Source organism: Eretmochelys imbricata, chromosome 12 (genome assembly GCF_965152235.1).
Source record: "Eretmochelys imbricata isolate rEreImb1 chromosome 12, rEreImb1.hap1, whole genome shotgun sequence".
Classification (NCBI taxonomy): Eukaryota; Metazoa; Chordata; order Testudines; family Cheloniidae; genus Eretmochelys; species Eretmochelys imbricata.
Genome location: NC_135583.1, coordinates 43,702,578 through 43,729,412, shown reverse-complemented (window position 1 = coordinate 43,729,412; position 26,835 = coordinate 43,702,578). Strand labels below are relative to the sequence as shown.

General features: G+C 44.8%; 2 protein-coding genes across 3 annotated transcripts; one reads left to right on the top strand and one right to left on the bottom strand.

The window, feature by feature from the left end:
• Positions 1-2,165: 2,165 nt before the first annotated feature.
• Positions 2,166-21,181, bottom strand: KARS1 (lysyl-tRNA synthetase 1). Of its 2 annotated transcripts, XM_077830980.1 has the most exons (15): positions 21,082-21,180; positions 20,818-20,970; positions 17,910-18,060; positions 16,466-16,631; positions 15,930-16,023; positions 15,341-15,527; positions 15,061-15,186; positions 11,545-11,664; positions 10,727-10,889; positions 10,453-10,626; positions 8,318-8,403; positions 5,594-5,679; positions 5,138-5,264; positions 2,890-3,033; positions 2,166-2,413 (listed from the first exon to the last, which is right to left on the bottom strand). In XM_077830980.1, exons 2-15 carry the CDS (start codon positions 20,937-20,939, stop codon positions 2,327-2,329), a joined length of 1,833 nt encoding a protein of 610 aa, XP_077687106.1. In that variant the 5' UTR covers positions 20,940-20,970; positions 21,082-21,180; the 3' UTR covers positions 2,166-2,326. The 2 variants fall into 2 exon arrangements, with proteins under 2 accessions (XP_077687106.1, XP_077687108.1); XM_077830982.1 differs by lacking the exon at positions 20,818-20,970 and having other exon boundaries at positions 21,082-21,181.
• A 90-nt stretch (positions 21,182-21,271) lies between these two features.
• Positions 21,272-26,391, top strand: TERF2IP (TERF2 interacting protein). Its single transcript, XM_077831198.1, has 3 exons — positions 21,272-21,912; positions 23,592-23,701; positions 25,597-26,391. Exons 1-3 carry the CDS (start codon positions 21,333-21,335, stop codon positions 26,056-26,058), a joined length of 1,152 nt encoding a protein of 383 aa, XP_077687324.1. The 5' UTR covers positions 21,272-21,332; the 3' UTR covers positions 26,059-26,391.
• Positions 26,392-26,835: the final 444 nt, after the last annotated feature.

Sequence of the window (26,835 nt, the reverse complement as noted above, 5' to 3'; positions counted from 1 at the left end):
GTTGTCACTTTGGATGGGCTATCACCAGCCGGAGAGTGAATTTGTGTGGGGGGGTGGAGGGTGAGAAAACCTGGATTTGTGCTGGAAATGGCCTAACCTGATGATCACTTTAGATAAGCTATTACCAGCAGGACAGTGGGGTGGGAGGAGGTATTGTTTCATATTCTCTGTGTATATATAAAGTCTGCTGCAGTTTCCACGGTATGCATCCGATGAAGTGAGCTGTAGCTCACGAAAGCTCATGCTCAAATAAATTGGTTAGTCTCTAAGGTGCCACAAGTACTCCTTTTCTTTTTGCAAATACAGACTAACACGGCTGTGACTCTGAAACCTGTAAGGAGATTGATCACTTTAGATAAGCTATTACCAGCAGGAGAGTGGGGTGGGAGGAGATATTTTTTCATGCTTTGTGTGTATATAAAAAGATCTTCTACACTTTCCACAGTATGCATCCGATGAAGTGAGCGGTAGCTCACGAAAGCTTATGCTCAAATAAATTGGTTAGTCTCTAAGGTGCCACAAGTACTCCTTTTCTTTTTGCGAATACAGACTAACACGGCTGTTACTCTGAAACCTAAAAGGTACTGGACACTAGAGATATAAACATGTGCCAGGATGGTACCAAGAACACAGATACTACTATATTCCACACAGATAACAAGGAACATGCTGACCCATCCCAAAGACAGGATCAAAAGGATAATATGGATAGAGTTGTTTTGTTCGAACCAACATGTACCAGGTGAGAGGCAGCACCCTAACACGTAGAGGGGTTGTACCTCAATACATCAGGAGTGATGTGTAGTTTGTACCTATGTATAAGAATGCACCCCTGAGGAGGTGTCTGTCTGGCTTAGGGGTCAGTGGTAAATCCCACCAGTGACTGAACTGGTCCATTTTCAGGGAGCACACATGTACTAGCAGAACTGCAGACATTGTTTCATTTGGCAATAAACCTATCCAGGTGCCTTCATACCTTATTGGAGTCTGTGGTCATTGGTCGGTTCACTCAAAATCTGCTGTGCCAGCTGCCTGCGCAGAGCTGGGACAGCACACAGGGAGAACACACACACAGCTGACTTATCAACATTGGATAGAGCAGAGCACCACACTGGTGATTTCTGACTATATTGGGGGCATCTGCAGCAGGTGATGGGCATCTCAAAGCCATGGCCTGGAGTAGGGAAGCACTTAACTGCAGACTCTACAGTTGCCTAGGGCTAGCGCTGAGGACAGAGTCCCTACTGCTGCCATTGCAAGGTTCAAGCATACTCAGCCTTAGAACTGCCAGCCCTCCTGCATCTAGTAGCTGCAGCTGTCTAAGGCTGGCCTCTAGCAATTGGCCCCATGGCTTTAGTCAGAGAAGCTACAGGTGACTTTGTGACTATTAGGGGAGATTAAGCTAGGAGCAGAGAAAGAAACTGGAGTTAACTTCAAGGAACAGAGGTCACCAGTAGAAAAGGAATGTCAAGGGGAACAGGGAAAGAAGAAGCAGGTCAGGTTTACAGGGGGAGAATAGGACTGACTGGGGAGCACAACCAAGGTAGAAGGGAAACACATGAGGAAAGGTGTTAGTGACCAGGTAGTGGAATAGCATGTAGATAGGAGCAGAGGGAAAAAGGCTGGTGATTTCAGGGTCCCAGGGGCTAAGTGCTCACTGAGCTAGGGTTGGGGAAAATGGTGTTTGCAAATGGCAGGATGGGCGCCAGGGGAGGGGACTGTCAGAACTGATCGGATATCTGCTGGCTGTGGAACTTGGTTGAGCTGAGGCCAGGACCACATATAGTGACTGGTGAAACAGGATGGTGTGAGAGACATGACTACAAAACTTCTGAATGAGGAAGGAGCTAAATCTGTGGAGAGTTTCCTCTGATCACAATGAACAGAACTTTCATAGTGGACACTGGTAAACCCACATGGGTACAGCTCAGTGAGAAAAACTGGGGGCTGAGGAAGCTGCGTATGGCAATACATATAGTCGTGCAGAGGTGCGTGATCAAAATGAAAAATGTCTCAGATTCAGCACCAGATTTACTAGGGTTCCAATGGCACTGCCACTAGGCCCACCTCAGAATGGGCCCACAGATAGGGTTGGCACCGGGGCCACAAAAGGTTAATCCGGCCCTGTACGCTGCCACCTTGCACACAAACACCAAGCAAAAGGAGGCAGGATAGCATTGTCTTTTATTCATTTACAGAAACTGTGACACAGCAGCTTTCACTGGTCTCCTCAGGGCAGGAGCAACCTTTGTCCACAACCCGTAATTACTGAAGACAAAGTAAACATCTGCCTCCCAACTGGACACAGGCAAGGATCAGCAGCCCCTCACACTGAGGTGCCTTCAGCAGAGGGACTGGACTCGACCTCTTTCTTATTGTCTTCAGGTTTCATAGCAGGAAACAGCAGCACTTCCTGTGGAGGGAACCAAACACCATCAGCTTCCCCCCTCTCCCTATTCCTCACCTCCCATTCACATTCCTTTTTGCATAAAAATAAGAGCCCCTAAACAAGCAAATTATAAGTACTTGATTTGTGCATACTTAATTACAAACCCTATTTACTTCCTCAATGCTCAAGTTGGATTTCCCCAGGTCCCATAATGGACACCATGAAACTGCAGGTGTTGGAGAGAAAACCCCAGAAATGGCTAATTCAGAAAAAAGGCAATTTTAGTTTTTACCATTGCACCATTTAATTAATCCCCACAACAGTACCTATGGAGTTTGGATTTCAGCTATAACCCTGAATTTCCTGGCCTTTAGGATGGGATGTGGAAGTAGACAGGTGTTTCAATCAGACTCTCATAACGTAAGTAGCCTTTTGTTTTTACAACTGGAGAGTACTTTGCAGAATTTCTTACTCCCTATTTCCTCCAGGTGGTCCATTACCTTAATATTATTGGAGTCTGTAAGGAACATGGTGAGCCGATCGATGCCCATGCCCCATCCAGCTGTCGGTGGAAGTCCATATTCCAATGCAGTGCAAAAGTTGTCATCGATGAACATGGCTTCATCATCACCTGCTGCTTTTGCCTAAATGAACAGTGAGAAGAAGTTCCCATCGCCCAAAGTGCAGGAAATGTCAACACTACTGCTAATTTTTATGTCACCTCAAAGGGGTGCTACTACACTCCTGGAACCTAGGGGGCTATGTTCCAGTAGGGTCTGCATATTTGTAAAATCAGCTGAAGAAATGAACAAGGAGGTGATCTTACCCCTCATCCCGGGGTGTTAGTATCTGGAGAAGTATTCTGAAGGCCACATCATAGGCTATATCTACACTACAGCTGGGACTGACACTCTGAGACCAATCCACCAGCGGTCCATTTAGTGGGTCTACTGAAAACCTGTCAAATCAACAACAGATCGCTCTCCAGTAGACCCCTGTACTCTACCCCTGTCATAAATACAAAGGGAAGTGTAACAACCTTTATGTATGCAGTAATATAAAATTCCTCCTGGTCAGAGGTTACCTGTAAGGGGTTAAGAAAATCAAATAACCTAGTTGGTGCCTGACCACAAGGACCAATGGGGAAGGAAGATACTTTCAAATGGGAGGGGGGGGGAGAGAGGAGGGGGCTTTGTTTGTGTTCTTTGTTTGTGTGTTCTCTCAAGGAGAGAGAGAGAGACACACACACACAGACACCAGGGGCAGAAAAAAAAACATCTCTTAAGAACCTGCCTGAAAAAGCATCCAAAATTACTAAGACAGTAAGTAAAGCCAGAAAAGGCATCAGATTATCTTTTGTTTTAGCTTGTGAATTTTCCCTATGCTGGAGGGAGGTTTATTCCTGTTTTTGTAACTTTGAAACTAAGCCTAGAAGGGAATTCTCTGTCTTAAATCTTTTTATTTTTCCCTGTAAAATTGCCTTCCATCTTGATTTTACAGAGGTGATTATTTTACTTTTTTTAATAAAATTCTTCTCTTAAGAACCTGATTGATTTTCAGTGTCCTAAAGACCCAAGGGTTTGATTTGTGCTCACCTTTACCAATTGGTGAGGATATTATTCTCAAGGGGGTGTAGGGTCTTGGGGGGATATTTTGGGGGAATAAGCACTCCAAATGGTCCTTTCCCCGAATCTTTGTCTAAATCACTTGGTGGTGGCAGCATACCATCCGTCCAAGGACAAGAGATTTGTGCCTTGGGGAAATTTTAACCCAAAGCTGGTAAAAATAAGCTTAGGGGGTCTTTCATGCGGGTCCCCACATTTGTACCCCAGAGTTCAGAGTGGGAAGGGAACCCGACAACCCCCAACGAGAAGATTAAGGTAAGTTGATGGGAGAGTTTCTCCCGTCAACCTCCCTCAGTGTAGACCCCGTGGTAACTCGACCTAAGGTACATCAACTCCAGCTACGTTATTCACGTAGCTGGAGTTGCACAGCATAGGTCAACTTACTGCAGTAGGGTAGATATAGCCTTAGAAAATGGCATGGGTGCTGACAGCAACATCTAATTCTAGCCAAGTTAAATGTTGTCTTGTGAAACAGTGTCTCTGACACTCAAGCTGCAAGGATTCCTTTTGGCACATGTGAAGAAATGTACCTTGGGATACTGGAGACAGAGCACTCCACTAGCACCAGAAGAAGGGATTATAACAGGTATCTTTAAAACTTTTACTATTACATTTCAATAGGTAATCTTGTCTATCTCCTCTCCTGATCAATATCACCCTGATGGCAGTCTACAGCAGTTGCTTACATCGAAGATATATTAAGAAAGTGTTTAGGAATCAATTCTCTAATGCAATATGTATTTTGTTCTTCTTGAAAAAAGTTAACACAAGCTCTTTTGGTTTTCCATTTTTTCCATCTTTACCATGTGTTTTGTTCCAAACTCTTCCCTCTGTGCCTGCTGCATCATTCATTTGTCCTCTAACAATTCTCCCTTTGATGGCAGGCAGAGCTGATAGGACTGGACTCGATGTAGGAGATATTTCTTGCAAAAGCTTATGTTAGACCCATTTGATTGAGATTCAATGCCAGTAAGATTCCTGTGGTGTTAGTTGTGAATGTTTAGAACAGCCAGTAGGGAGCACAGAAAGAGGAGATAGGAGTCTGTGTAAACTGGAAATACACATTCTGGCATTCACCCCAACCATAAAGTGTTTTCGGTCTCTAATCTCTACAATTCCCTACCTTCGCTTGATCTTCAAAAAACTGCCGCTGCTGGAAGGGGTCGTTGAGCTCTGTGTATGCATTGCATATTTCCTTCTTCATCACAAAGAGTTCAAAGCGTTCTGTCAGTCCCTGCTGAGAGCGATGCCTGTGAAGAGGAGATAAGTCAGCAGGCAGCTCAGAAACTAACACAGCTTCCTCAGGAAAAACAACAAGATCGCTGTTTCAGAAGAGATGCCCACTCTGACGGCCACCACTCTAAAACTCCAGGCCACTCAGTATAGACATTTTCCCCCTGGATTTTATGCCCTATGAAATGGGATTCCCTGGCTCAGGAACCAAGACATGGGCAAGTGTCAGACTTCCCAAACTGTCACATGGCATCAAATCTTTCCTTTTCACAGACATAATTTTTCTCATGGAGATAAAAAAGGTGGTCATTATTTCATGACTTTATATAAAATCTCATACTCTTACCATTTGGCCAAAGGGCTCATGATCTGCGGATGATCACATATGAATGTGGGATGGATACAGGTGACTTCCAGAAACTCACCAACAAGCTGAAAAACAGGAGCAGGACAGAATTTTCAAGTTAGAACATCTCATAATAAAGGAGGTGCCATAAGACTGAGATGACTCACTACTTCAAAAGCCTACTTAGAGTAATGTCTTCATAAACAGCGATGGGTGCCTGCAAGAGAGGCCAAGCGTCCTGCTTGGAGAGATTAAAATCTGATCTAGCCCAAGACTGTATAAAACACAAGACTGTCTAAAATTCATCAAGTTTAACAAGAACTCCAGTGTCAGAACATAAGCCTACCACTGTTACCTACAATGTCTCAGGGTGGTATTGGGAGTTTAATTCCAGTTTTGACATCTGTGGCACAAGCCACTAGACAAAGCAGCCAAAAAAAAACACATTCAGGCAATAGTTGGGGTGAGAAGGGGCAGAAAAGAGGAAAACAAATGAATAATACTCATACTGGCCCTGTGCTTTACTGTACATTTTGGAGGCACATGTGAATCTAATTATACTCTTCTCTCCACTCATGCAGAATGTGTGGAGGGAGGGGTCCTCCACAAAACACTGTTGATCCCCTATTTCTCAAGGCCATTACACTTGGATGACAATTGGAATAGCTTTCAGAGTTGGTTTACACTGCTTCTAATTGACTGGAAGTGTCCCTGCAAAGTTATAAGGCAGGGGTGGCCAAACTTACTGATTCTCCAAGCCACATATGACAATCTTCAGAAGTTTGGGAGCCAGGCTGCTCCTGGCAGGGCTCGGGGCTTCAGTCCTGCGGGGGGTGGGGTGGGATGTTGGGACTTCAGCCCCGCAAGAGGCACTTGCCGCAGCTTCATCCCTGCTCCTGCTAAAGCCCCAGCCAGTGCACGTACCCTGTGGGTCTGAAGCCCCAAGTCCCCGCTCCCCTACAGTCTAGTAGGTGGAGAATGGGAGGAGCCCTGGGGTGAGCCACACTTTAACTGTAAAAGAGCTGCATGTGGCTCACAAGCCACGGTTTGGAAGCCCCTGTTACAAGATATTTCTTCCTACCTGGGACCATCCACTGTACTAAAATAGCTCTCTTTTATCCTACTAGCCCCGGAACTAAGAGGCCAGGTATCAATCCAGAATCCTCTATAGATCTCCATCACTCTGCCACCAGTACAACGTGTTCTGTTATAAACAGACACAGAACGACATCTCTGGGGTATTACTGAATTCTCTCTGGCAACAGGAAAAGGGCTGAATTAAATTCCAGTGTATTTTCCTAGATGTAGCCAAACATCATGATTCACTGAAAGTCTCATGTACATCTCTGCTACACGATCATTCTATAGATGCTGCAGTCCCTCCCCACGACATCTCCACAAAGCCAGCACCTCTGACCTCTGGACTGGTAAAGACAAGCAAGATTGCAAGCCATTTTCTTTCTTCACCTGGAACATCTATGGAATCTGAACTAAGGTCCTTTCAGAGGGCCGGATCCTACTCTCCATATGTAATCTACCACTGAAACAAGCCTCTGTACCAGATCACTGGAAAATAAATAGTTAACATAATGCAGATTTTTAAAAAGGGCTCCAGAGGTGATTCTGGCAAACACAAGCCAGTAAGCCTACCTCCAGTACTGGGCAAACTGGTAGAAATTATACTAAAGAACAAAATTATCAGACACACAGATAAACATGATTCAATACAACTTTTGTAAAGGGAAATCATGCCTAACCAATCTATTGAATTCTTTGAGGGAATCAACAAGCATGTGGACAAGGGTGATCCAATTAATATAGTATACTTGGATTTTCAGAAAGTCTTTGATAAGGTCCCTCACCAAAGTCTCTTAAGGAAACTAGTCATAGAACAACAGTGACGGTCCTCTCATAGATCAGTAACTGGTTAAAAGATAGAAACCAAAAGGTAGGAATAAATGGCCAGTTTTCACAATGGAAAGAGGTACATAGCGGGGTCTCCCAAGGATCTGGCCTGGGACCTGCGCTATTCATTAATGATTTGGAAAAAAGAGTGAACAATGAAGTGGCAATGTTTGCAGAGGATACAAAAATGTTCAAAATGCGTGTGTGTGTGCGCACGTGTGCTGGAAGAGGCTTGAGGGCCTAGCTGAGCAAGACAGTGTAAGGGAGCCCAAGGTGTTACAGGTGGGCTCAGTGGTACTCAGGTACATCAGGTCGCAGCCCGGGGAGCCTGTCACAAGGTCCATCAATGGCTATTAGCCAAGATGGTCAGAGATGTAACCCCATGAATAGAGCAACACTCGTAGTCTAACTGCCAGAAGGGGAAGACAAAGGTTGATCACTCCAACTGCCCTATTATGTACACTCCCCCAAAGCTCCGATACTGGCCACTGTCGGAGACAAGATACTGGGCTAGATGGACCATTGTCTGCCCCATTATGGCAATTCTTACGCTCTTCTTAAAATCAGTGGCAAATTTCTTATTGACTTAAATGGTGCAAAGAAAACTGCTTACTTACAGCTTTCTCTGAGTTCTGCAGGCTAACTGCAGGTTGTGCGTTGACATACTTTCTTTTATTAGTTTTAAATTTTCTGCCATTCATTTTTACTAAATGCTCCATCAAGCTAACCAGTAGTCCGCAAAGAACCTGCAACTTCAAATGGGCCCCACTGCTTCGTAGGGTCAGATCTCAGGATTATGAAAAATCCACCTCCACTTACCTTATCAAGAAGCCTGGCCGTGGTCCTGGGAGGAGGACACTCAACACCTCTCTCCACACAAATAGCATCAAAGAACTTGCGAGTTTCTGTTTTCATAATGCAAAATATTAGAGAAGCTATTCATATAGTTAGTTCTTCTCCCCCTCCTCCCGACCCACAGAATGATCCAGACACAATGGAGGAGGACTGGAATGACTTTTAATATTTTCTGTTATAATACACTCTGGGACATACCAGCTCAGGAATATGGTTTCAGCCTTCCACAGAGCATGAAGAGCAGTATTAATTGCTTCCAATGTAAACTCAAACATAAGATTCCTAAACCCAGCTCTAGATGCTCTGACAACAGTTATAAACACTATCCCACACAGAGAGCGCCACTGTGGACAAACAGCTAGTCTCAGCATTATTTATAAAAAAAAAAAAAATCTATATATAGATAGATTGATCTATCATTTCTCCCAAATACCTGCTCAAACTGAGGAGTTTTGAAGAACGTCCTAATGGTCAACAGATTTGGACCATTTCAGATCAATGAGGCAGTGGGAGCACGCTCCAAAGTTGACAGGTCCATAAAGAGCATATCTGCCAGCAGCCTTCACTCTCATAAATCAAGGGGCTCCCATGTTAAGCACTTCTGCTGATTGCAGTAGCATCGGTATCACAAAGAGAGAGGCAGTCTCTCAAGTAGGCAGGTCCCAGAGCTATTTTAGGGCTAACAAAACTAAATCAAGCAGCTGAAAAAGCCACCAGAAAACCCATGCAGATCCTAGTGCACTAGTGTCACATGCTCATGATGAGATTTTCCACTTAAGAGAACCACCATATTGTTCACTAACTTTAGTTTTTAGATATATTTAAAGTGTAGACCAGTGGTTTTCAAACTTCGGGTCGCGACCCAGTACTGGGTCATGAAATACAAGGCACTGGGTCATGGCAGCTCTGGTCAGCACTGCCGACTGGGCCATGAGAAGTCCCGTCGGTGGTGCTGCCCGGCTAAGGAAGGCTAGTCCCTACCTGTTCCGATACGGCGCTGCACTCTGGAAGCAGCCAGCAGCAGGTCCGGCTCCTAGGCGGGGCGGGCCACGGGGCTCTGCGCTGCCCCCACACCGAGCACTGGCTCTGCACTCCCACTGGCAAGTTCCCAGCCAACGGGAGCAGGAAGATACTTAGGGACTGGACTTGCTGCTGGCCGCTTCCAGGGCATAGCATGGTCCACGGTGCCAGGACAGGAAGCCTGCCTTAGCACCCCCACTGCGCCATTGACCAGGAGCTGCCCAAGGTAAGCCCACACCCCAAGCCCCTGCCCCAGCCCTGAGCACCCTCCTGCACCCCAAACCCCTCGCTGGCCCCAGCCCAGAGCCCCCTCCCACACCCTGAACCACTCATTCCCAGCCCCACCCTGCAGCCCTCACCCCAACCCTCTGCCCCAGCTCCGTTAGGTCGCCGGCATCAACAATTTTCTTCAACTGAGTCACCAGAAAAAAAGTTTGAAAACCACTGGTGTTGACTGAGGTATAGTGCATTATAGCCTTGTCTAGAGGTAGCAAGGCTCACATTGAGGGAAAGATCATAACTACCCAACCAAATCATTGCTGCTATGTAATCACCTAAAAGCAGCTCTCTACAACTGTCAACTCAAGGGACAAATGGCAGATGCATTTTCAACCAAAGGGCCCCATATAATCTTCCAGTTGCTACCCCAATCTATTTGCCCTCCATGCCCTAATCACTACCAGATACAGAGGGTCTTCTCTGCTTCCTAAGAGACAGACGAAACAGATACAATGCCCGGTGTCAATGTAGTGAAAACACTTCAAGACAGGCCTCCTCATTAACTCTCTCAACAGTGTCATGTATACACAATGAAGATTTAAAGGCAATAAAGTGGAACCTTGCTGACCCTTACAAGAACCTGCAGGACATCAAGACTACACTCTGAAATCTTGTAGTTAATCCAACAAAACCACACAGTCGGGCAACCCCATCTACTCAGCTCACATGTAGATCTGAGCAAAACAGCACCTTGCAATAAACAGTATTGAAGGCAGCTTATAGATCAACATGGACTGGGGGCTAGAGTTCTTTGCCCCATAATAGCCAGGGGGAGGTGAAAGCACAGAGACTCATCTGACCTTCAGTCTCAAAGTGATCAGTTGCTGGAAGTTTCATTCCCAGGATTCTCTCCAGTTCATGCACCATGCTAATTTTCCGGAAGGGTGGGGTGAAATCTATCTCATAGGCATGACCCTCAGGACCATCTGGGTGATAAGTGACCTTGTAACTTCCAGTAATGTGCTTCACCATTCCTACAAGATAAAACTACACTTCAAATCAATGCCATGCTGTATCACACGCTATCTTCACACAGATTCTTATTCTCCTTTAATTAATATTAGGTTAGGTCACCTGAAAGCAACTTTTCTGTGATCTCCATCAGGTCATGATAGTCTGCATAAGCCATGTAAAACTCACAGGTTGTGAATTCAGGATTATGAGTCAAATCAATTCCTTCATTCCGGAACTGGCGCCCAATTTCGTACACCCTGTCCATGCCTCCAACCACCAACATCTAAACAAAAAGAAATCCAGCTGGTCACATTAGCCTTCTGAAATGGAGTCAAGAAAGTTCTGACTAGCACAAAATTGCACCAAATCTACATTCTCAAGATTATTAGCAAAACACAGAGGTAAAAGCAGCACTAGACAAACCTAATGAAGAACTCCGATTCAATTATCCTGACATCCACTATTCTCCAATCAATATGGGTCTCTTTCCTGCTCACCTCTTTAGCCATACTCCACCCAAGCGAAATTGCTTTTGTCAACCCAATTAATCTGCTGGCCTTTAGTTTAATCTGCGGGCTGCCAAGCTCCCCTCCCGCCCAGCGCGCCACATCCCCACTCCTCTGCCTACCTCCAGGCGCTTAGCGCTTTCCAGGAGGGAGGTGGGAGGAGCGGGGAGCTGCATGCTCAGGGGAGGAGGCAGAGAAGAGGCAGGGCAGGGGTGGGGACTTTGAGGAAGGGGTTGGAATGGGGGTGGGGACAGAGGGTGTCAGTGATGTGGCCCTCGGACAAATGTACTAGTCCTCATGTGGGCCTCCCGGTGATTCAAGTTTGAGATCCCCAGTCTAATCCTTACTTCAATCTTATGCTTCACATTTTGGGAAGGCAGATAAAGAGTCAGAAAAGTGTGAAGCTTAACCCATGTGGGGATCACCTCTCACCTTGTGATAGAGTTCTGGAGCAATTCTCATGTATAAGTTCATGTCCAGTTCATTGTGATAGGTAATGAAAGGTTTAGCCACAGCTCCACCTGGAATAATATTCATCATGGGAGTTTCAATCTGATGGAAAAAAAAAAGTGTTAAACCTTAGCTCAAATACTCTCATACCCCTGACTCAATCATACCCTCCCTCCATTCCCCATGCTACAACTATTTTGATAATATGTGTTTGTCATAAACATAAAAGGGAAGGGTAAACACCTTTAAAATCCCTCCTGGCCAGAGGAAAAACCCTTTCATCTGTAAAGGGTTAAGAAGCTAGGATAACCTCGCTGGCACCTGACCAAAATGACCAATGAGGAGACAAGATACTTTCAAAAGCTGGGGGGAGGGACAAACAAAGCCTCTCTCTCTCTGTCTGTGTGATGGGAACAGAACAGGAATGGAGTCTTAGAACTTAGTAAGTAATCTAGCTAGATATGCGTTAGATTCAGTTTTCTTTAAACGGCTGAGAAAATAAGATGTGCTGAATGGAATGTAGATTCCTGTTTTTGTGTCTTTTTGTAACTTAAGGTTTTGCCTAGAGGGATTCTCTATGTTTTGAATCTAATTACCCTGTAAGGTATTTACCATCCTGATTTTACAGAGGTGATTCTTTTACTTTTTCTTCTATTAAAATTCTTCTTTTAAAGAATCTGATTGCTTTTTCATTGTTCTTAAGATCCAAGGGGTTGGGTCTGTGTTCACCTATGCAAATTGGTGAGGATTTTTATCAAACCTTCCCCAGGAAAGGGTTTGGGAAGATTTTGGAGGGACAGACGTTTCCAAACGGGCTCTTTCCCGGTTATATATATCTGTTAGATGTTTGGTGGTGGCAGCGATAAAGTACAAGGGCAAAAGGTAAAATAGTTTATACCTTGGGGAAGTTTTAACCTAAGCTGGTAAAAATAAGCTTAGGAGGTTTTTCATGCAGGTCCCCACATCTGTACCTAGAGTTCAGAGTGGGGAAGGAACCTTGACAGTGTTCAATAAATACTTCAGTTAAAGAGAGAGAACACCTGGCTCAGATGTGAAATTTTTACATTCTATGTATTAATTCACCATCATGAACAAAGATATTATTCTGAAACAAAAATTCTTCCTCCTTTGTAATCAACAAGGTAAGCCTATTTAAGCCATCTTCTCTATCAAGAACATAGCAGGAACAACCATATTCTGCACAATTAAGGAGCTGTGGAGTAGGGAAGGGACAGGGACTGGGCCAAGCTGTTGAAGACATTTGCAGTCATATCACCAACCTCCAGCAGAGAAAGTCTGGCTTCTCAGGAAGTCTAAACCTTGTAAAACTACACTGACAAGAAGTGAAGTGAAACTATGTATGTGGAAACAATGTTTATCAATCCTTCTCAGTGTGTCCCATCTGCTCCATTTCATCATTTACACTAAGTTCCTTGGACAGCAGCCAACTGATAAACACTGAAAGAAGCAGTATTCCTTTCACTACCTGAACACTTTGCAAAAACTACACTCCTTTAAATGTAATTGGTTTGGTAAAAGATGGGGGTTTTAATGATTTAAAATTAAGATATAAAATATTGCATCTGAAAAAGTTTCCAAGAGTATAAGGATATTATATGGCTAGCTTTGTTAATTTAAAATTAGCGTCAGAGGGGAAAAAGGGGTCTGTCTGTATGGAGAGACAGAGTTCTGGAGCCCAAAAGGAGTTCTACAGTATACAATTATTTTCAAATAATGTCTCTTGTAGATACGAGCATGTAGGTAGGCAAAATCAACATGTGATTTTTCTCTCTCTGGGCTGCAGCGCTCCCGGAGACTATGCCAACCTAACTTTCACGGGAGCTGCATTTTTCGGATGTTTAAAGGTGCATGGGTAATGGAGTATAACCACATGCCTCACAACTTAGTCTATTCAAGAGTACTATACACATTAGGTCCAAATAAAGAGTAAAATGCCAGGGAGAGGAAGATGCTGCCAGGTATATAGACAAAATAAACATTTTCTGAAAACAGTCATCAATGATGGGAAGAAGGTGATGTGGCATGGCAGTTCACCCAAATGGGAGGGCAGGTGGCAATACCAATGATACCCGCTCCTCTTTTAAAAGGGCTCCCCAAGATGTGGGCAATTTTACAATTTGGTTAGGCTCCTCAAGAGTCTGCCTTGTTCTACCCACTGTCAGGGTTGTGCTGACCAGTCAGCTCTGGCCTCCACACAAGTAAAATAGAAAGAAAAGGAGTATTTGTGGCACCGTAGAGACTAACAAATTTATTTGAGCATAAGCTTTCGTAAGCTACAGCTCAAAGTAGGGGTTGCAGGCTGCTTGTCCCACTGCATTAGGTAGAATACCACCACTAGGGGTCCGGAGCTTGGGCTGCATTAGCAGGAATTAATCCAGCTCTGCTACTCATTTAGGAACTGTACAAAACAAGCACTTTTGTATTCCAGCTGCAACCATTTAAAACAGGAAAAAACAAGGAAGAGGAATTTCTCATGCTGATTCAGAATGAGGCTCAGGGTTCCAATGGAAGAAAAAAGGTCTGTCCACAACGTAGGAAATGGAAGCCAAATGGGAGTCTCTGTTGAAGAAAGATTCAGAACGGATCTAGAATCTGAAGGGAAAGAGTAACTTTTGTAGAGTTTGTGTGGCAATGCCTACCCAAGTCACTTTGTATTAAAGACACTGGCTGTTTCTCCTGCACTGTAGTTAATTCCCAGCATGATCACCAAGCCTAAATGGCCTATTTAAATGCTAGTTTACAAGTGATTAATTTCAGGAAAATAGGAAACGTACAGTCAAGAAGTAATGGCACCTTAACACAGCACAAATCTACTGTGTTGAATATATCACGGTTCTCAATATTAGTTATTTCACACAAACAACTCCACTAGCAGCTTTTGTGGATCCAGTAGACTAAGAGGTTAAAATCTGCCAAGTAGTGGATAGCAAAGAGAGTCATACTTTGAGTGTGAAGTGGAAACAGGAATTATCTAGAAGTAAACAGGTCTTTTGTTCTGGTATGTTGTTCTCTGTTATACCTGACAATAAATACTACATATGTTTTATGTAAATTAGATTGACTCCACCTTTTTTGGAGGGGGGGGAGGGGGGGAATTAACACCCTTGAGAATGAGGGGACAATTTACCCAACTTCAATTATGGAAGAAAGCAATGGGGGAACAAATATAATTAATAACTTGAATTGCTAACTTTGGGTTTGCTCAGTCAAAGAAGAGTATCCCTCAGAAATTGCTCTGTCACTTGAAGGGGAGCAGACAAAGAGATAAACAATAATTAACTCTATTGCACTTAGTGTGCTTTGTGGCTCTATGGCACAAAATTGTCAGAACATGTATACTGAGCCAAAGTCAATATGTATACTTTTCCCCGTCCCATGCACATTTTGTACGTGAGGTGGGTATTGGTCTCTCCTTGGAGCTGAAGAAGTGTGAAAAAGAGCAGCACACACAGAGAGAAACAAAGTACCAAACCTTACCTCAAGAAAGCCCAACTCATCCAGGAAGCTCCGGAGGTATGTGATGATCTTTGCACGGATTATAAACTTCTGTCTCACATAGTCATTAAGAATTAAATCCAAGTATCTCTGGCGAAATCTAGTTTCCTGAAAAGGGTGGATAATTTTAGAACAATCTAAATTATACTTATTGCCAAAGAGAAAAAAATAAAATTTGATCTTCATTTGGTGCACTGATACCAATGATGCCACACATACAAAAAGCTGCCAGTTTGGCTTCAACACCAGGAGTGGTTGTTACCTTGTCTTTGAGCCCGAAGTGAAGGTGGGGCAACATGTGCAGGCATGGAGAGAGCAGAGTGATTTCCCAGGGAATAACGCTCAGCTCTCCTTTCTTTGTCTTTCCAGGATTCCCCTGAACCCCAATAATGTCACCCCGACGCAGCTTGTTGTTAATGTGGATATATTCTTCCTCTGATTTGTAGTTCCTGCAAGTGGAAAAACATGCATCTTTTAAGCACTTTTTGTCCATAGATCAAGCTTTGCTCAGTCTCTTCCCACCCAAAACACTTAATATTCAAGTATCAGAGGGGCAGCCATGTTAGTCTGTATCCACAAAAACAATGAGGAGTCCGGTGGCACCTTAAAGACTAACAGATTTATTTGGGCATAAGCTTTAGTGGGTAAAAAACCCACTTCTTCAGATGCATGGAGTCTCCATGCATAGGAGCCTCGACGTACTGTATTGTGTTCTCCACCACCTGACTACAGACTAGGAATCTGAGCTGAAGCTCACAGGCATGGGGAAGAATAAGATGTCCATCTTCTAATCTCCTCCTCCCAGAAAGTACAGTTTGATTTAGAATGTTGCTATAGTGATCCCTAGTTACCTGGAGTTTGCCATGACTTGCAATTTGACTCCCTCTCCACGAAGATCATAGAAGATCAGTTTCCCTCCAGAGGCACGTTTTGCATGGATTCGACCTAGAAACCCAAAGTTAGATGGTCCAATGGTTACAGCAAGTCAAAGTCAGAAATCTTTCCATTTCCCCAAAACACAGATCCATCTCCATGCCCAAGCCCTGGCACAGCATCACTCCTACCTTGCAGCCCAGGCAACATATCACCAACCTCCATCCCATCATTGGATGGCAAAGTAACGAGTCTCTAGTTATGAACACAGGGCCTTGGAGTCCTCTCATCAGACCTGCTCCCTTGCTTGTCAAGGACTCTAATGCTCTACCTTCTATCCCAAAGGTCCCAACCCAAACTTAGCCTAACCTTGCTACAGCTCTAGCACTATGAGGAATTGCCAAGCAAGGTCCAAAGAGCTGTGGAGGCATTCCCATCTATCTCCCTCCAAGAATGGTAAGTGCTTGTCTTCGCAAAGTGGCAGACTGTCTCCAAGTCCCAGGTGAGTCTTTACCTGCCACTCTCACTGTAATGTCTCTCAGGTGATCTCCTGCCTGCAGATGGCTGTACCTCTCTATGAAGTCTGTGAGGGAAAGGTCTACGTGGAACTTATGAGGGTAAGGATCTTCATTGGTGCCTTTCAGCTGCTGGATTGCCTGACTGCGGATCTTGTAATATTGCTGTCATCAGTCATAAACAAGAACATTTATGTTAGACACCAAAGGGACTGTACAGTTCACAAGCTAAAGCATAATTGATTTGACTTGGGAATATTTATTTGACTACAGAAGTTAGACAACACCTGAGTGACTACGTCAGAAGAGTCAGCTCCTCTGACAGAAAGCACAAAAAAAAAAAGGCAGAGAGCACTTAAGACATTGGACTAAGAAGAGGCTAAACGAATGCAGTGATGAGACAAGAAGTCATTGCTTTAAGCCATTACCATTCAAACCTTAGATATATCCTCTCCCTCAGGCAGTTTTTTTGGGGAATATTATTAATCCATGCTTGCAGCCTCACTGTCCAGCTAAGAACATAAGAACAGCCACACTGGGCCAGAGCAAAACTCCATGTAGCCCAGTATCCTGTCTTCCAACAGTGGCCAATGCCAGGTGCTTCAGAGGAAATAACAGAACAGGCAATCATCACGTGATCCATCCTCTGTCACCCATTCCCAGTTTCTGGCAAATAAAGGCTAGAGACACCACGCTTGTCCATCCGGGCTAATAGCCATTGATGGACCTATCCTCCACGGACTTATCTAGTTCTTTTTAAACCCTGTTATAGTCTTGGCCTTCACAACATCCTCTGACAAAGAGTTCCACAGGTTGACTGTGTGTTCTGTGAAAAAATACTTCCTTTCGTTTGTTTTAAAACTGCGGCCTATTAATTTCATTTGGTGACCCCTAGTTCTTGTGTTACATGAAGGAGTAAATAACACTTCCTTATTTACTTTCTCCACACCAGTCATGATTTTACTGGAAGGTTGGAATATAACCTTAGTGAAATGCTGCTAATGACACTCCTTTTGCAGGATAAATCTAGTATCTCAGTCGTTCTATAGGATAGACCATATATGCTCCTAGCTAGCACAATATCTAACGTGGGGAGCAGATATCTTTTTCAGTTGAAATGAGTTGTATTAATAAACTGGATTTTTTATCATCTTTATATTGTGCATAATTTTTTTCATATTTTAAGTAGTAAGGTAGTACAGGCAAAATTCCCGCTGCAGACAGTTACTGCCTTCCTCAATGAGTAGCCAAGCAAACACATAAACCAAACACCCATCTGAAATAGCCTCCCAGCTAATGTTCCTGGAAAGGTGCAGTTCAGAGCTGGCTTGGGCCATAGTTCACTTCCATTCTAACTCTCCAGCTCAGTACTTATTAGCAATCAAACAGGAATCAGTAAGACTTATTCTCATGGGCATAACAGACATTGGCCAAACTGCTCACATTGGGGTCCAGGCTTTCCTCATCAGCTCCATTGCAGTTCTCAGATCCCAGGGTCAAGGCAGATTTGCTCAGATGCTTCTCACTTTGCTCTTTTTGCTTTGCCTCTTTCTCAGCTACTTTTCTCTCAGCCTTCAAACGTCTCTTCAGCTCACTGGAAAAAGAGAGGAAACCAGATACAGAAGCCACTTTGAAACTTACAGAAAGAAACACTTGCCAGAGAGATTCTGTCCAAGGGTCATCCTACACTTAACTCTCTCTCCTCTCCCCAAGAGGACATGTTGCCTTGCTCCACTTCATAGGAAGTGAAAAGTACCCAAATTCTGTTCTGGACTGCTCCAGTCCCTCACCTTACAGTCAGCAGTCTCCAGATAAAGCAGTACTAGCTGGGCATTGTCTCATATAGAGGAAACGTACTTGTTTTTTTTTCCTTGATCCTTCACTGTTCACCCTTTACAGCCCTAGAACATAAGAACAGCCATACTGGGTCAGACCAAAGGCCTATCAAGCCCAGTATCTTGTCTACCGACAGTGGCCAATGCCAGGTGCCCCAAAGGGAATGAACAGACAGGTTATCATCAAGTGATCCATCTCCTGTCACCCAATCCCAGCTTCTGGCAAACAGAGGCTAAGGACACCATTCCTGCCCATCCTGGCTAACAGATTCATGGAAGATGGTTCCATCAATGGCTATCTAGCTCCCTTTTGAACCCCATTATAGTACTGGCCTTCACAACACCCTCTGGCAAGGCGTTCCAGAGGCTGACAGTGCATTGCGTGAAAAAATACTTTCTTATGTTAGTTTTAAACCTGCTACCTATTAATTTCATTTGGTGGCCCCTTGTTCTTGTATTATAAGGAGTAAATAACACTTCCTTATTTACTTTCTCTAAACCACTCATGATTTTATAGACCTCTATCATATCACCCTCTTAGTTGCCGCTTTTCCAAGGTGAAAAGTCCCAGTCTTATTAGTCTCTCCTCATATGGAAGCCATTCTATATACCCCTAATAAATTTTTGTTGCCCTTTTCTGAACCTTTTCCAATTCCAATATATCTTTTTTGAGATGGGGCGACCACATCTGCACGTAGTATTCAAGGTGTGGGCATACCATGGATTTATACAGAGGCAATATGATATTTTCTGTCTTATTATCGATCCCTTTCTTGATGATTCCCAACATTCTGTTAGCTTTTTTGACTGCAGCTGCACTTTGAATGGATGATTTCAGAGAACTATCCACAATGACTCCAAGATCTCTTTCTTGAGTGGTAACAACTAATTTTGACCCCATCATTGTATATGTATAGTTAGAATTATGTTTTCCAATGTGCATTAGTCATAACCACACAGCTAAGGGTAGCCTAGAATTCCTCCTTACCTGTAAGAGGTTAAGAAGCTTAAATAACCTGGTTGGCACCTGACCAAAAGGACCAATGGGGAAAGAAGATACTTTCAGATCTTGGGGGGGAAGGCTTTGTTGTGTGTGTTCTCTTGGGAAGCAGAGAAGCATCAGGTCAGAAAACTCCTCCTATAAACCATCCTAAAAGTCTCTCATATTACAAAAAATTGTAAGTAAAAGCCAGATAAGGCGTGTTGGATTATCTTTTGTTCTGCTTGTGAATTTTTCCTTTGCTGGAAGGAGGTTTATTCCTGTTTTTTGTAACTTTGAAACTAAGCAGAGAGGAAGTTCTGCTGTGTTTTTGAATCTTTTGTTACCCTGTAAAGTTATTTTCCATCCTGATTTTACAGAGGTGATTATTACCTTTTTTTTAAAAAAAAAAATAAAATCCTTCTTTTAAGAACCTGACTGATTTCTCTATTGTCCTAAGACCCAGGGGTTTGGGTCTGTGATCACTTTGTAACCAATTGGTTAGGATAGTATTCTCAAGCCTCCCCAGGAAAGGAGGTGTAAGGGCTTGGGAGAATATTTTGGGGGAATAGGAACTCCAAGTGGTCCTTTCCCTGATTCTTTGTTAAATCACGTGGTGGTGGCAGCATACCCTCCAAGGGCAAAGAATTTGTGCCTTGGGGAAGTTTTAACCTAAGTTGGTAGAAATAAGCTTATGGGGTCTTTCATGCAGGTCCCCACATCTGTACCCTAGAGTTCAGAGTTGGGAGGGAACCCTGAAAGCATTACTTTTCATTTATCGACATTAAATGTCATCTGCCATTTTGTTGCCCTAGAAACTTTGCATAACAATCAAAATAAGGTAAAAGTCTTCAGTGAGCAAAGCACCAAGGATAATTACAGTACAGTTTGAAGTAACTAGAGTGTTTTCGCCCTGGGCACGACAGATTTAGAGTCTCCAGTTTAGAGTCTTCAGTCTATAACAATCACCATGCATATCTGTAACCTACTTAGGCCCAGATTCTGAAAAGTATTTAGCTCCTAACCTCCACTGAAGGAAATGAAAGATAGAAACAGCCTAAAATAAAGGAGTACTTGTGACACCTTAGAGACTAACCAATTTATTTGAGCATAAGCTTTCGTGAGCTACATCGGTTGCATCCGATGAAGTGACCTACAGCTCACGAAAGCTTACGCTCAAATAAACTGGTTAGTTTCTAAGGTGCCACAAGACCTCCTTTTCTTTTTGCGAATACAGACTAACACGGCTGCTACTCTGAAACCAGAAATAGCCTAAATGCCTTTGAGCATCTGGGCCTTAAACACTGCAGGACCTCCACTCTACCACATGCTCCACAGACAAATGCCAAAGCACAAAGGTTTCTAGGATGCCCAAGGGCCCCCAGGCAAAGTGGGAGAGGGAATTCCATGAGAGGGGGATTCCTCAGGGCGGGTCACTGACTCCGCAAGACACTCGCCCCCACCCGTAGCACCCCGGGCAGGGACTTCACGAGAAAGCAGGTGGCGACACTCGAGACGAGAGCAACAAATCACCAACCTTCTTTGGTCATGAAGTGCCTGGAGCCTTCGGAGCGCGGGGCAGGCGGCGCGGAGGTGCCGAGCCCGCCAGACCCAGCCAAAGCGGCCCCCAAGGAGCCGAACAGCTGCGGGGCTCAGCATGGCGCGAGCGCCCGGCTCTAGAGACCGTCACCTGGTAGGAAACAGACACCAGTCAGCGACGGGCAGCGCCTCCCGGGGCCCCGCCCGGGTCCTCCCGCTGGGTCCCAGCCCCGGGCACCTGCCCCCGACCCCGCACTCTCACTTTTTGCTAAGAGGGGCCTCAGCCTCCGCCATGTCACCAGCCGGAGCAGCACCGGTCGCCGCCGCCATCTTCCCGGCCGGGCCGAGAGAGAAGGAGCACTTCCGGGTCAGAGACCATTTGGGAGGGGGCGGGGCAGCAGCCTGGTGTAGGCGCGTGCGCAGAGAGGAAGGGGCGGGACTGCGGGCGCGCGCACCCTAGGTGGCGGGAAGGCTCCAGGTGCGAGCCAAGCCGCGCGTCGGCGGCGCCCGCCCATGGCCTTGGAGCGCGCGGGCATCGCTCGCTCGCGGACGCTGTTCCTGCAGGACGATGGCAGCCCCATGCGCTTCTACGTGCGGCCCGGGCCCGCCAAGCTGCAGCTCGCGCCGCTGATCCTGGCGGGCGGCGGGCGCCTTTGCCGCGTGCAGGAGCCGGGCGCGGTGCTGCTGGCCCAGCCCGACGAGCGGGGGGCCACGGGCAACTTCGTCTCCAGCGAATACGTGCGGCGCTGCGTGGAGAGCAACGAGCGGCTGCCGCTGGAGCGCTGGCGGCTGGCGGCGGCCGCGGCCCCGGCCCCGGTCCCGGCCGGGGCCCGGGCCGGCCGCTCTGCCTTCACGGGCTCAGAGGACGAGGCCATCCTGCTGCACGTGCGGGGCCGGGCGCAGGGCAGCGTCACCGGCACCGCGCTCTGGAAGGAGATGGAGCGGGCCCGCCTGACGCCGCACTCCTGGCAAGCCATGCGGGACCGCTACCTGCGGCGCCTGCGGGGCCAGGAGCACAAGTACCTGCTGGGCGGGCCCGGCCCCGCGCCGCCCCGCGGCCTCCCCCGGAGCGCCTGGCAGCCGGCGGACAGCGGTGCGGATAAGCGGGGGCGGCGGCGGGGCGGGCCCTTGGGAGGCAGAGACTTGCTGGGCTTCGTTCCCGGCTCTGCCGCTGCCCCCTGTAATCTCTCCACCTGTGTGTGCCGTGGGGATAAGTGCCACCCCCCGACCCTGCCTGCAAGCACTTGGGTCAGCCGTGTAGACCAGCATTCCTTCAGCCATTGGGTTAGGGGAGCATAGCCGGTACACAGCTGGTAAATACACCTCCGTGACCTGTCCTCATGAAATCCTAGAAACCTGAGCTGCAAAAGCTGCAGTAGATCTAGTGTTTCCTCCACTAGGCTCTTCCTTACAGTGCTTTGGGGAGTCTGGCTGGAAATGCCCCAAGCCTGGAGTTACCCCCACATTCCTTAGAGAAACTGTTCCACAGTGTAATAGGCACACCTGGGAGCTTTTCATTATAATTTAGGCTGAACAGAATTAAATCATAATGTAATGGCATGACATCTGCAGGAATCCTTTGTTCAATTCTGGTAGATTGTCTTGAGAAAGAGAGCACAAAGATCAGATGGGCAGTGAAATTAGTGTGGAAAGGCTTTCATGTGAGGAGAGAGAAAACACTGTGACTGTTTAGAGAAGAGTTGAGTAGGAAGGTACAATAGATATTATACAAAATAAGTGGTGTAGTAAAAATAAACTGGGTAATGCTAATTTTCCTATCATAATACAAGGACATGAAAGATGGCAAATTTAAAATTGATCAAAGGAAATATTTATCTTAACAGTTAAGCTGTTAATTCATTGCCACAAGCTTTTGAGGTTTGGTCTACACAAGGAACTTAGGTCAGTGTAACAATGTGTCTCAGGGGTATGGATGTAGTTATACTAACCTAACCCCCAGCATAGACAACACTATGTTGACAGGAGGTTTTCTCCCGTCAATGTAACTACCACCTCTCAGGAAGTTAGAGTACCTACACTGACATACTTTTTGCCTTCCTCTGCAGCATAGGGCACAGGTCACTTGCGGGTTTAAACTAGTGTAAATGGTGCATTCTTTGTAACTTAAAGCCTTTAAACCATGATTTGAGGACTTCAATAACTCAGCCAGAGGTTAGGGGTCTATTCCAGGAATGGGTGGCTTAGGTTCTGTGGCCTACAATGTGCAGGAGGTCAGACTAGATGATCATGTTTGTCCCTTTTGAACTTATAGTTTATAAGTCTGTTCTGTAAAACATCTAAGGAGCACTGAGTTCTTGACTTTGTAACCTTAAAAGTTTGGAAATTCCAGATTTCAAGTCATACAGGTGGCTTTCCTTTGGCTTCCTTGTGCAGATGCAGGTTGTCTTAATGATGTGATAGTTTCAGTGCACCGGATGGATGGTGCTCTGGGAATGAATTGGGGTTGGTTGATATGTGATGTTTTTGACAAGTGTAACATTTACTGGTTTAATTCCTTGGATCACTCCTAGAATCTTTATTAAAACTGAACATAGATGGTTGTTGCAGACCCATTACTTCCTCACTCTATACCTCATCTGGACAGAAACCACTAACTCTGCCAGAACATGAGTTTCTTCTTACCTTTTCAGAGTGATTAGAAGACTACCAAACTGATTAATCGTAGCAGGCAGTAGGATGTGAAATGTAATCTGAAGTCATGATTAGCATTGCAGTTGCATAACAAATGCTAATGTTCTCTCTCTCTAACAGAGTCTTGGAGGAAGGAAGTAGCCGATATACCCCAAGGAGTGGTTCAAGACCAATTAACAAAAGGGGGTAGCCTTTTCCAGCTGGCTAACAAAGAATTTGAAGGCAGTGAGGTATACATTCATAGTTGGACAGCTATATCTGCATAATGTGATCACACAGATGTGTTGAACGCTTTATGATGTATAGATTAAAATCCCAAACTAGTGAAACTTTAGATGTAGTTAAGCCTTCATAAGTAACTTTAATCTTAAATATGACTTTGTTTCTGTGTGAACACCACCAGGATGCTGATTCTTTCTACAACTTTGTAGTAACATTAATTAGGGTGTGCTAGTTCAGGGATAAAGGAGTTTTCAGCAGCTGGCTATATTGGGGCCCCTGCTTACAGCAAGGCCTCCCTGCCTGCTAATTAAAACCTTTACCATTCCCAAGACTGCTTCCCACTTCTGATGCTTTTCAGCTTGACCATTGAATCAGGAATTGACAGTGGTTGTAGATCAGCTGGGAGCAATATCTGTATGGCATGAAAAACAACGGGACCAGTGGCTGGGGGAAAACAATACAGAGGTTAGTCAGAACAGGTTGGTATATCAAGGTAGCAGAGAGGGAGTTGAGTCTTGTGTTGGTGCCAAAGAGAGGATAGTATTGGCAAAATAAATATATGTATATACACATATGTATGTGCACACACCCCATCCTTTCCAATAAAGTTATAAGTACATGGGTTACACCAGACATCTCCCTGGAGAATGACCATCAGACATTCATGTTTATAAATTTACAAACTGCTTCTTAGAACTACCCAGAACTGACTGAAATAAAAAAAAAAATGGCTAAAATGCCTTTGTGTAAGACTCAGCATCTGGAGCATGCCATCCTGTGAAGCATTTTTCTCTAATTCACAGGTGCAGATTTATTCTCTCTAGCTTGGCAATTACAGCTTAATGGGGGTACAGCATGCTTTTTTTTATACCAATGGCTTACATTTTAATAATGAAGAAGCAAAAATAGCTTCAGCAGCAATAAATGTTTCCCAAGTTCTATTCCAATTTAAGGTTAATTACAAAACTATGACTAGTCAATTGATTCCCAGATAGTCAGTCATCTGAGTTAACACCTAGAAAACGTCTTAGTGTCAACATTTTAAACTTTTACACAGCTAGCTAAAGCATGGAAGGATATTATTAACTACACAACTTACTATGAATGGTGTGTCGTGGCATATCAAGTAAAAAGAGCATGACTAATTTTTTCCAATTTGACCCTGTGTCCAGAAACTTGGAGGATGTTAGAGACCAAACATGGTTGATAAAGAATGGTCATCTGCACATCACCGTCACCTTGAGTTAAGTTGTAAGTGTTAAGGCTCCATTGGCAAGCAGGGAGTGATTCACTAAGGGTATGCCTTCCCTATCAACATTAAAGTGCTGCTGCGGCAACACTTTAACATGGCTGTGTAGTTGCAGCACCAGCGCTGGGAGAGAGCTCTCTCAGTGCTGTTAAACAACAAAAAAACCCACCACCAGCGCTGGGAGCGCAGCGTCCAGCACTGGGGCACTGTCTACACCACCACTTTACAGCACTGAAACTTGCATTGCGGGGGGTGGGGGTGGGGGGTCATACCCCTGAACGAGAAAGTTTCAGTGCTGTAAAGTGGCCGTTTAGACAAGGCTTTAGTATCACAAGGAGAGTGTGAGCCTTGAGCAGATTTACACAATTCAGAATGACAAAAAAAATTATTTTTGACTGGTTAGATTTTAGTTTATTTAAATCCTATCCCTTGTCTCCTGCCTTTCCACATTCCACTGTATCCTTGGTGCTGTGCATTGCTGTACTTGGATTATTGGATTTTATTGTGCACAGGTATTATGTTCAACACATCAGTATACTTTAGAAGGATTCATATGGGAGGAGGAGAGGACAGCACTGCTCTGGACTCCTAATTTAGCAGTTTTGTGTGACTGAGTTATAGTGGAATGTCACTCACCCTAACTTCTATTCCTAGTCAGAAAATGAGACCTCTGACCTTCAGGAAGAAAATCGTGCAAAAGATGAAGAGCCGAAGTCCCCTGAAAAAATAGCCTCCAGTCAGAAAATGGAACTGAAGGAATGGGTAACTGCTGAGGACTCTGCTATAACTGAAACTCCACCTCAAGAGGAGGAAAATCCCATAAGGACTTGCCCTTCCCCCACAGAGGTGGCAGATGCAGTGAAGACAGTACAGTACTTCATGGAGGAATTCAGCATGGACCTCTCAACTGTTATACAAGCCTTTCTGAAAAACAGTGGTGAAGTGGAGGCCACTTCCTACTTCTTACATAACAGCCAGCGCTTGGATGGATATCCTATATGGAGCAGACAGGATGATTTAGATTTGCAAAAAGCAGATGAAAATCTCAGAAGCAAATTAATAGCAAAATTTGGAGCCCAGAATGTGGTAAAGCGGGTTGCGTTCAGGAAGCGTTAGATGGTAACTTGTGAAGGATGGTTCATGGACTGGGACCCTCCCAGGAAAGCAGGAGATGAGACTTGCATCTCTGACCTTCATGGAAAAAGGAATGAGGATTTGTAGATGTTCTGAAGTCTCTAGGATAGCCACCTGCAATCTCATTTCATACAGGAAAAATCTGGCATTGAAAATTAAGATCTCTGTGCTAAACACTTCATCCTTCCATCGTTTTCTGTTAACTTTTCCATAAGTTTCCATGTTTATGCAAGGCCTTGTTTTATATTTGATTTTTTTTGTACATGCTGAGTATCCTGCTGATAAATCTAAAAATAAAATATTGGGTGAAGATGAGAGCTCCTTAATCTCTTCAGAGCCGAGTGGCTGAGCATTGGAAATCTGCTTTTGTCCTATACACAGTGGTGGGGGGAGGAGTCTGCACATTCATCCATTGAGATGGGATGATACATGAACATGCATTTCAACATACTTTAATCTGTATTAAGGTGGGAAGGTGTGCCTCATTATACAAACAAAAATACCACTGTCTTGCACCTGTAAGGCTTCCCTATTGTCAGAGGCAGACAACTTCTCTTCCTTCTAGGTCAAAGTAAACAGGCTTATCTGATAAGACTTGCCTGGGAGTTACAGAGTAAGCATCTTGATTCTCCTTTATGCTCCAGATTTCTGTACCCTTGAGCTGTCTTATAACCCTGTACATCCTGTAAGACTCACTAGCATTGCTGCATGTAGCAGCTGCTAAGCCACCAGTCCTTAACAGATGGCATGATTGTCTAG